The following is an 11260-nucleotide window of genomic DNA, read 5'->3' as shown; positions in this document are numbered from 1 at the left end:
TAGTTTTGAGATTAGTACAAGATCTTTGATGTATTATTTGTTTCTCATCTTTTTATGATGAGTCAAACACTTTTTAACTAGAAACTAGAAATTAAAATATACTACTCTAAGTAGTCTTGCTATATATCTAGGTTAAGATTCTTCTTATACCATTGAATAGTATTTTTAGATTTTCTTAATCATCATTAAATTAACAGTTCATATATAATAGATTGTATCTATAAAAATTTCCTTTACTATAAAATGAGAATGTTTCAAAATGAGAATGATTAAATTGTTTATATTTCATTCACAAATTATCAATATTTACTTACTTATAATTCAATATTTGGATTCATAAGCGTTTTACTTTGTAAAATGTATGTTATTGATGGTACTAAGTGATTCCACCATTAGAAATAATGAATCATGATCATTAATTTTCTGCATATAATATCTTTTATCATGCATGTGTTATAAATAAAATGGAATTGTTCTATTTTCTCTCATCTACTTGGCAGCATACTTTTATTTTCTTCTTCATTATATTTCCAAAGTGGTTTCTGAATGAAATATATATGAGCATGATGTGCTGAGTGGCTAGCTGATAATTGAGGATAGGAACTATAAAGTTTGGTTCTATTTATATCAAGTAATTAGGAAAAAAAATGGTACTTTTAAGACATGGATATTATTCTAAGACTTTGCTAATTAACAAGTGTCTACTCTTAGGACACCAGTTAATTAGGTTACTAGAAGTAGGGGCAAAAAATTTAACATTTTATTTATTTAACGCGTTAAACATTCTAATTTCTAGTGCTAAATGTTCATCAATAAAGTGCTAATTATTATATATTATTGCATGCAAGCATCAAGTTTGGATTTTCAGACTACAATTAGGGTTTGTTCCCACAGAGTCGGAATAAGACAGAAAAGTAAATAATAAGGTAATATATATATTAAAATTTAAGTGAGATTAAGTTAAGGGATGAGGATTTAATTATTTCATATTTATGAATTCAATAAAGATCATATTCTAAATAATTGAAAGACTAATTGTAACAATTTCACTACGTTATTAATAGCATTTCTGTCAACTTCTGCCAACTGTTATTTATAATTGTGTTTAATAAAAGTGTTTTCGTGGATGTGTCTAATAAAAATGTCTTTTTTTATTACTGTGTTTAATAAAAGTGTCTTTATAGATATATTTTCTAGATATATCTCTTTATATATGTGTTTAAAATATAATAATTAATTATTATTAGCAATAAGTTAGTAGATAATATGTTGATACCCTATACTTTTCCTAATTATAATACATCGATTGCCGCCTAATTATTTTGTTAACTAATTAAATCTTAAAATTAGGAAAGAGGTAGTGTTTTATTTTTTAATTTTCAGGTACTTTTTCTAAGCCTTTTCATTTGTTGTGTATCATATCCCAATTCAGGAACTGTTATACTTCACATGGATATCTTAATTCCATTATAACTAGTAATAATAATGTAACGAAACTTGATTTATTTGTTCTAAGTTCTTCTAAACTTCTTCCCCCCTGAAAATAATGCAATACACACTTGACCCTTTATTATTTTGTTGATAATCTTATAATATAGTTTCACAAGCTAATGAACCTTTATCAGGATGTAAAAGAGTGCTGCATACTAAAGAATGAACCGAAGAACCGTCGGATAAACCGCCGTCATTCTTTCATTTAGCGGCAGTTATAAACTCTGCTGCTAAATATCTTGTTAGTCATGTTACTATTAATATGCCTCTTTTTTTTAACTTCAATTTGTAGAAATAATATCAAATTTTCTATCATCTAAAAATTTAGAGTTTAATTATTGTTAATTAAAAAAAAAAGAATTTATGAATTCAAATCAAAAAATACTTATACAAAAAATTTATGCAAATCGAAAAGAGAGTTTTACATTAAAATGTATTAATATATAATTATTTATGTGTCTTATTTTATCAGTTTAAATTATTATAAAAAATGATTTCATGACATGTTCCTCACATAGTGGAGTGTGAAATTTTTAAATAAAATGATTTAGATTTGAATTTGGAAAAGTAACTAAAATTCTCTGTTAATAAACATTTTAATTAGGACTTTCTACTTGGATCAAGAGATTAGGAGGATTAGTTATTAGAGAGAAAAGAATTCATATTGCACTACTGAATACCTCCTGATGATAACATTAAAAAGAAAAATTACCTCCATGAAAATCCCAACTCTTTGTATGAACTTTTAGCACTGTAGTAAGCTGTTTTAATCTATTATGAAGACAATTATAATAATTTAATTGATTATAAGTTTGTGGTAAATAGTAACCATCCATTAGTTTGTAGAGTTAGATTGCAATTGGAATTCTTTTAAAAATATTAGGAATTCACTAAAGCCATCTTCATAAATCATAAGCAGGAGAGAATTACTCACATCTGTGGCATGTAGTTTTCTTATTTGAAACACTGAACATTTAGCTTTTGAGTTGGAGCTGAAATGTGTTAGTATAATAATTGAAACTAATGAATTTTTTATGTATGTGTATGTGTTTTGAGATATAGATCAGAAATTAGTATTTTTTATATTTTTTATAGACATAGAATTAATGATACGACCGTTGGTCAATAAATCAAAATAATCGTATTTTTTGTACAATTATTTATACAATATTAAAAAATTATTGCTGTAATGGTCTTTATTAATATGCAAAATCCATTTAATTCTTTTAAAATTTTCGACATGTCATTTACGAGGACGTGTTTGTAATTTGTCAAATTTGTTAGAGATATAATTATTTATGTGTCTTTTTATTAATTTAAACTTTTAGAAAAAATGACATTATAATATGATACTAAAATTTTTATGATAAAAAAATCTAAAATTCAATTTTAGTTCATTTTCAAAAAGAATAATATAAAATAAATAAAAAAATTATATAAAAATTTAAATAAACTTAAAAGAGACATTTAATTTGATAATATGTTAGAAATATAATTAAACATTTATATACTTTTTATTATCCACTTAAATTTTTAGAAGATATTCTTTTAAAAGAGATAGTGTCATGATAAAATTTTTATGTATTTTTAATAATGGCATGAAAATTTAATAATGGCATGAAATTTGTATAAAAATTTGAAGTGTTCATATATTTTATTATTCGTCAAAATACTTGACAATTTCTTTTTTTTTTTTGTCAAAACATTTTAATAATAATGAATAGAGAACATCTACATACGGACATCTAAAGATGTCTATATTTGTATATATATTTGATAAATTAAGGGTTGTTTGGGTGAATTTTTAAAATAAGATCTTTTTTTAAATTATTTTTTTTAAAAGATCTTATAAAAAAATAAAAATAATTTTGTGTTTAGATATCTCATATAAAAAGATTTTTTTATTTATCAATTATGTTTGGATATAACGATATAAAAGTATTTTTTGTTTATTTAATATATGAAAAACAACTTTTTTTTAATAAAAAAATCTTTTAAAAAAATGTAAATTATAATTTTTTAAAAAAATATTTTTTATTTTTCTAATACGTTACTTTTATTACTAATAATTTACTAAATACACTAAAAAATAAAAAAAATTATTAAAATAATAATATTCAAACAAGTACTAAATCCAATTGCAAGAAGCTATTAACTAAACAACTACAGTTTCTACTCAACAAACCAAATGAGTACTATTATTAACTATTATTTTTTTTTTTCCAAAGCTATTATTATTATTATTAACTATGAAGAGTTATATCAACTGACATTTCTTAATTAGACTTGGTCAAAGACACATTAAATTATAGAACATTACATCATCCCAGAAGTACAGTATTATTAATTAATTTCAAAATGTCAAATACTACTGCATTTACATTATGTATGTGTATAAACTTCTCAAACAACTAGGATGTATAGGCAGTCACCAAAAAAAAAAACTAGGATGTATAGGCATATATAAATATAATATTGAGAATTACGCTCATGTCGATCTCACTCTATTGTAATCTAATGTTTTTAATTATTTCAATGGTTTTCTATTTTTTTTGTTATATAGGACTTAGATCTTGTCAATCTAACAAACTCCAAGTGGTTTTCCTTCTCTCATGGAACATGGTTACTTTTACTTGCTTTTGATGAAAATTTCCGAAAAACCTTTTATCAACATCAATCCTTTTTTTTTTTTCAATTGATTAAGTTTATTTTGTTATAAAATTACTTATTTAAAAAAAAATAACCTAATAATATATGAATAATTATACCTTTAATTAGTATATTTTTTGTTTAAGAACGGATAGAATTCTTGATATTTTGATTATATAAAATTTTAATATCATATATTAAAATTATTCATAAAAATGTTAGGGGTTAATTAATACTTTTTATCAATATTAATTAACACTTTTGACCAACACTTTATTTATATACTATTAAGATGAAAATTTAAACTTTAAAATTTAAAATTTAATACTTAATTAAAATTTAAAATATTAACAAATATTAATAAAAATAATAAATTTTGTTCATAAATATATCATTATTGCTCAATTATTTGTACTAAAAATTTAGAAAAAATAAATAAAAGTATACATAATTTTCACATAGTAGACAAACGTACACTCTAATTTTTTAATGAGTCATCTGTATACACTAATATCAAATTCTATTATCATTTCTACTCTTTTGTCACTTGAGTAACTTTTCTGACAATATGACTAACAGGTAACTTTGTACATTGTGTGACGTGGCCCTTTTGACGACACGGTAAAAAATAAGTGATAAATTATTGAATTTATTAAATTTGAATAAAAAAATTTACAAATGACAATGTCTTTTCGTTTTTTTTCTTTTTTAAAATTTGGCTCATCATCTACAACATCTACCACTTCTTTTTTTTCTTTTATTAAATTTGGTAAATCAATAGTATGATCCCAATAAACATGACATAATCTCCCATTCTTAACAACAAATTCATACATTCGAACTACGTCACCATCAAACCTAATTAAATGCATTGGATATATTTCATTCTCGGCCTAGTAAAAATTATTGAAAGAAAAATATCCCAAATTTTTAAATAACCTCACCATAAAAAATGTATTGAGAGTTTCGGCATTCATTCTTGGAATCGAAACAATCTCATCTCCAACATATTTTCAAAATTTCATTCGTGTTTCTCTCAAATGATACACAAAAATTATATGATTTATCATCTGTTTATCAAAAACTCCTCAATCAAACTATAGAACAACTAAAACCTAAATTAACATCAATCACTAATGAATAACATTTTTCGATAAACCATAAACTAAAGTCAACAATTAACAAAGAGAGGAAGCATTACCTTTGCTCGCATCTACTACTAAACTCTCCTCGTTCATCTACTACCCTGTGTGTGGACTTCTACCTTTCTCACCCTATCACGTTTGCCTTTAGAATAGAACGAAAACCATGAAAACCATGATGAACTGCAACAAACTCAAATGCAAAGACTTCAACATATAATTTACTTTTATTATTCACTCTCTACTAGAGTTTTGTTATTCAAATAACTTTTGAAAAGGGAAGAATATGAAGAGACGTTAAAACTTGTAAAGTTTTTTTTTTTAATTTAATAAATTCAATAGTTTAACTCTTATTTTTCATTGTGTCATCAAAACAGCCAAGTCACACAATAAAGTACTATCTGATAGTTATTATAAAAAATTACTCAAACAATAAAAGAGTAAAAATTATAACAAAACTTAATATTAATGTATACCTATGACTCATTAAAATATTAAAATATACATAGTATAAAAGTTTATATATACTTTTGTCTATTCTTCCAAATAAATACATGCACCAAGTGATCAATGTGGCTCCTCCAATCATTCAATTGTAGTTATTGCAACGGCCTTACACTTTAATTGCGAAGAATTAAAAAATTTATAGGATTGTGGGCTGTGGCGCGTTAAAATGACGTTGGGGCCATATTAAAACGACATTACAGCCGCATCAACAACAATAAACAAAAACATCCATTTTATCCATTTTAGGGTTTTTTTTCTTTCAAAGCAACTACTATTTCCAATCATCAATAATGCAATATATTTCTTCCAAAAACGTTTTCAATGATATTTTTTTTAAAAAAATGGTGTAAATTTCTGAAAAAATTCATCCGTAACCAACATTACAACCACCACCGCAGCTATAATTTAAAACCCTTAGTATAACGTATAGAATATGAAGGAAATAGTAAATATTTAAAAACCAACTTTGGTGGTATAGTGGTTACTCATTACTAATCTGCTTAAGTAAGTGTTGAGATTTTAAATCTCACTTTGTGTATACAATAATTTTTTAACTAACGAAAATAAATCTTTAAATGAAATTTAAATCTATTGTAAATTAGTCTTATCGAAATATCATAAAAAAAGACAAATTTAAATTAAAAAAAATTTAAAATTATTGCATGGACAGCAAATGATAAACATAACAGATAAGCACCATGTCTTTCAATTTGCACCTCCTTCAATGTTTCTTAGTTAACTCATTTTCCATTGTGCCTTATAGTGAGATATTTAATAAGGTGGGTTTGTGATATAAATTTGTTAGAATATAATTAGGATCAATTAGTATTAATTAGAATTATTTAGTATATCTGAATATTTATTATAGAATATTACGTCTTTATTATTACAATTCTCTTAGCCCCTATAAATACCCTTCTATATTGTATCATTCCACATAACTTGAGCAGACAACTTGAACACACTTAATAATATACCATCCTTCTCCAGTTAAGTCTCTTATTTCTAACATGGTATCAGAGCCATGGTATCCTCCTTGAAGAGGATAAGTTATTTTCCTTGTGGTGAAATTATCGTAGTTTTTGCATTTTTTTTATGCCATTCTTCTTTCCCTTTTGTCACCCCTTTGATGCTTTTTCACCTCACTGACTAGCCTATTTTCTCTATCTTGTGTTTTTTCGAGTTGAAAGATCAAACACCATTGTCATCCGCTGCTTATCTAATCTCATGAAGAAATCATATAGTTTTCGCTCTCTTTCGGCAGTTCCGTCTGCATTCTCTCGTGGCAGTTCCGTCTGTGTTCTCTCGTGACAGTTCCGTCTGCGTTTCGTCTGGCAATTTCGTCTGCGTTTTCTCGTGGCAGTTCCGTCTATGTTTTGTCTGTGTTTCTTTGTAGCAGTTACATCTGCATTTCTTTCTGGCAGTTCCGTCTACACTTCCTTCAGACATTCGGCAGTTCCGTCTACGCTTCCTTCAGACTAGCGGCAGTTCCGTCTGTGCTTCCTTCAGACAAGCGGCAGTTCCATCTGTGCTTTCTTCCGGCAGTTCCGTCTGCACCCGTTTTATCAGTTTATGCAGTTTTTTTCTATTTATTTCGTTGTTTTAAATATGTTTCAACACTTGAGTTTGAGGGGATGTTAGAATATAATTAGGATCAATTAGGATCAATTAGAATTATTTAGTATATCTGAATATTTATTATAGAATATTACGTCTTTATTATTACGATTCTCTTAGCCCCTATAAATACTCTTCTATATTGTATCATTCTACACAACTTAAGCAGATAACTTGAACACACTCAATAATATACCATCCTTTTTCAGTTAAGTCTCTTATTTCTAACAAAATGAAAATTCAAACAAGATGTCAATTAGCCAGCTGCGCTGGAAACTAGAAGTATGTAATCAACCAACTTAAATTAGTCGAATGGTCAGTTCAGTCGGATTAAGAAATTTGGAACGAATAAACCCATCGTCATTTAATTTAAATCCTAAAAATTAGGCTTATTAAATTTGAACGACCAATAATAGGTGGATCAATCGCACATAGTTGTAGGTTCTCATCAACACAAATAACTACATATACTCAAACTTGCAACATATTCAACAAACGCATTGTTTTTTCGCTTACATCATTATTAGTAGTGCACATCATTATTGTTTAATCTTGACTATTGCGTTGGTTCATCATACATCACACTCTGATCATTTGATTGTATCATTGTGTTTAAAATCAACTATATTCAAAGAATGAAAGTAAGGTGCATAGATCAGATGACCTACATATGGAGGGTCCTTAAATCTTTTATAGTCACCATTCTTCCAATAATCTAATCAAGTTGGCCGTAATACGCAATATAATTGTGATGACTATATATATATAAATCATTAATGAAAAAGAGTGAAAAAATTATTGAGCACTAGTAGAAATAAAATAGAGTTTTGCGACTTGTGAATTATGTAGTTAATTAAAACAATTTATGTAGAAAATTTTTATCAGAAAATAATTAAAAATTTAAAACTTTTCAATGTTTTTGTAATGTAATTTATTGAAATATTTTTTTCTTATAGATAACTTTATTAGGAGTTAGATATTAGTAAGATCCCATAAAATAGTATGTTGTTCAATTAATTAATAATATGATGATCACATGGTTCTGATTAATTAATTAACTTTGATTTATCTGCAAGTTGTCCCAATAATTAACTTATGTGCACAAATTCTTAAAAATTCTTTCAAAATTGAAGCCCCACAAATAACAACACAAACAAGAAAGTGAGTACTACTGAGTAGTGTCACCATAAAGGCCTCATTAATGCTTTCAAATCGGGAACAGTTTGTTGCAACATCATAAAGGTGTTGGAGTAGTAACATTTGCCACCACCAACCACCGTTTTCTATTCCAAGAACTTGAAGAAGAATAACAACTTACCACCTTCAATTTCACTTGAGACAATTAATTTCAGATGGCTTTGACCCGGGCAGGGTTGTTAGCACCTGATGACTGATGTATTTAACCGATTTAGCAAGTTAGTTACTTAATAGTTAATCTTAATTACAGTTGGTCAAGTTAGTTCAGCTTGCTGACTAAGCAAGACAAGTTATTAGAAGATATTTTTTAATTAATAATATGAAGAAAGAGCTCAATGCCAAGCGCCAACTTGGATTCATTGCTAGCATGGTTCCGCAATTGATCTGGACACTGAACCAGAACTATTTGAAAGTTGACAGTGTTAATGATGTTGTAAGCACATGGATCCTTAATTCCATTTCAAAATAGATTGTTACCTCCTTGGTTTACATACTCAGACTTAGAATAATTGTGGAATGATCTTAAAGAAAGATTTTGTTCAGTATGCCGGGTACCAAACGGGTCAGACGAACTAAAAGGGGCAAGAGATGAGGGGGCCTTGGCCGAGATGCTGACGAATGTATGGATCTCCAGGGCTCGTGTTGGAGAGTGGAAGGCTGGGATCTCACAATCTCCCGAGTTGTGGTGTTGGAGAGGGGGAGCCACCTACAAAAAGGACCCCAACGCTCAAGTCAGAAATCCGTACAGATGGCAGTAAAAGTGAGGCGATAATGACGTACTTGGGAGGGGTAGGGCCCTCCCTTTATATATCCTGTACCTAGGGCGGGTTCCATACCAGAGGACCTGCCTTCTAGAAAGCTTCCTTTCCCCCAACTGTCAGGTGCCTTGCTGGAAGAGTGGAATGGCCGGGTCGGATCCCTAATTCGGGCGCCTCGTGCCTGTCAGGTCGGCCACCCGGACTCAGACGTTGTGCCAGCTGGGTTGGGCCGGAACAGATTTCAATATGAGAATGGTCCAAGAATTTTCGAACTCAAGCAAAAATTGATAAACTTGAGACAAGAAACAATGATTGTGTCACAGTAGTACTTCACGAAAATCAAAGTACTTTGGGAAGAACTGAATTCATACTGCCTTATCTATTGCAATTGCATGGATGCTAGGCCTTTTCAAGATTTATTACAAGTTGCTCGGATACGAGGGCCTCTACCTGCTATGAACAAAGTTTTGTCTTTAATAGTTTAAGAGGAAAAGCACAAATCCATTTGTGGAATTGGCAAGGAAAAGGTTGCACTCTCATCAAGCTCTATTGTGCAAGTCTGAGATCAGAGAAGAACAGGAGAAAGAAGATGAATCAGACAGAAGAAAAGGGGAAAGGAGGAGAAAGAGAGTGAAAGAGTAAAGTTGTATTCATTGATTTCCAAAACTAAACTTCAAACCGTGATACACTGTACAGTTCTTATATGTGTGTTGAGTAGAATGAATAATGATAACAAATTCACTAATTATCTAACGTCTTTGTCTAATAGTCTAACAATTTCATAACTAATTACAAGCAAGAATAAATATTAACTTGCAGTCACAATGACTCAAGTTACGCCCTCCCTCAAACTGAGATTATGGATGTCCAGAAGACCCAGTTTGGAAACGTTCACAGTGAAGGGACCTGAAGCCGAGGCTTTGGTTAAGAAGTCAGCAAGCTGATTGTTAGAAGAGACCGGCATCAAATGGGTAAGACCTAGTAAATGTTGGTTTCGAGCAATGTGATAATCCACTTCAATATGCTTTGTGCGCTCATGAAATATGGGGTTAGTAGCAAGGTGATGAATGGCAGAATGCTTATCACAAAAAAGGGTGATGGATTCAGTTAATGGCACACTGAGATCTTTCATCACAAAGGACAGCCATTGAGCTTGGCATGTGGCAGAAGCTAAGGCTCTGTATTCTGCTTCCGAGGATGACCTGGCTACAGTACTTTGCTTCTTGCTCTTCCAACTGATTAAAGAATTTCTAAGATAGAAGCAATGTCCTGTGATGGATCGTCGAGTGTCTGCACATGTAGCCCAATCAGCATCACAGAATCTTGTTAGCTTCAAATCATTGGCTGATGAAAAGAAAATTCCCAAGGAGGGACACCCCTTTAGGTAACGGAGAACTTTATAGGCTGCGTGCATGTGAGCATCAGTTGGACAGTCAAGGAACTGGCTTAATTTTCTAATAGCATAGGAGATGTCAGGGCGTGTGTTTGTGAGATAGAGAAGCCGACCAATTAACTGACGGTAAGGAGTGTGATCCTGTAGTGCAGTGCCACTTTCCTTTGATAACTTTGAAGCATACGTGTAATCCATTGGAGTGCTAACCGGCTTACAATTTAAGTAACCAAACTCCTTAATGATATCCAATGCATATTTTCGTTGGCAGAGATGAATTCCTTTAGAATTCCTTGCCACTTCCATAAAAATATTTTAAATCACCAAGGTCCTTGATTTTGAATTTGTTTTCCAACAATTGCTTGACATGGTCAATTTCTTCCAAGTCATTTCCAGTTAAAACCAAATCATCAACATAAACCATGATGATTGTAATGCCATAAGGAGTGATCTTCGAATACAGGGAGTGATCTGCTTCGGATTTAACAAAATCAGTAGAGGTGAGTGTC

At 29.5% G+C, this 11260-nt stretch overlaps 1 protein-coding gene across 1 annotated transcript; it reads right to left on the bottom strand.

The window, feature by feature from the left end:
- Positions 1 to 10190: 10190 nt before the first annotated feature.
- LOC140178754 (secreted RxLR effector protein 161-like) lies at positions 10191 to 10949 on the bottom strand. Its single transcript, XM_072215994.1, has one exon. The coding sequence runs from the start codon at positions 10947 to 10949 to the stop codon at positions 10191 to 10193; it is 759 nt and encodes a 252-aa protein (XP_072072095.1).
- Positions 10950 to 11260: the final 311 nt, after the last annotated feature.

Source organism: Arachis hypogaea, chromosome 14 (assembly GCF_003086295.3).
Source record: "Arachis hypogaea cultivar Tifrunner chromosome 14, arahy.Tifrunner.gnm2.J5K5, whole genome shotgun sequence".
Classification (NCBI taxonomy): Eukaryota; Viridiplantae; Streptophyta; class Magnoliopsida; order Fabales; family Fabaceae; genus Arachis; species Arachis hypogaea.
This window is presented reverse-complemented; position numbering and strand designations above follow the sequence as displayed.

What these genes read in the sequence shown, in the direction of transcription:
- LOC140178754 (XM_072215994.1), bottom strand. Translation starts at nt 10,949, where the DNA reads ATGGATTACACGTATGCTTCAAAGTTATCAAAGGAAAGTGGCACTGCA.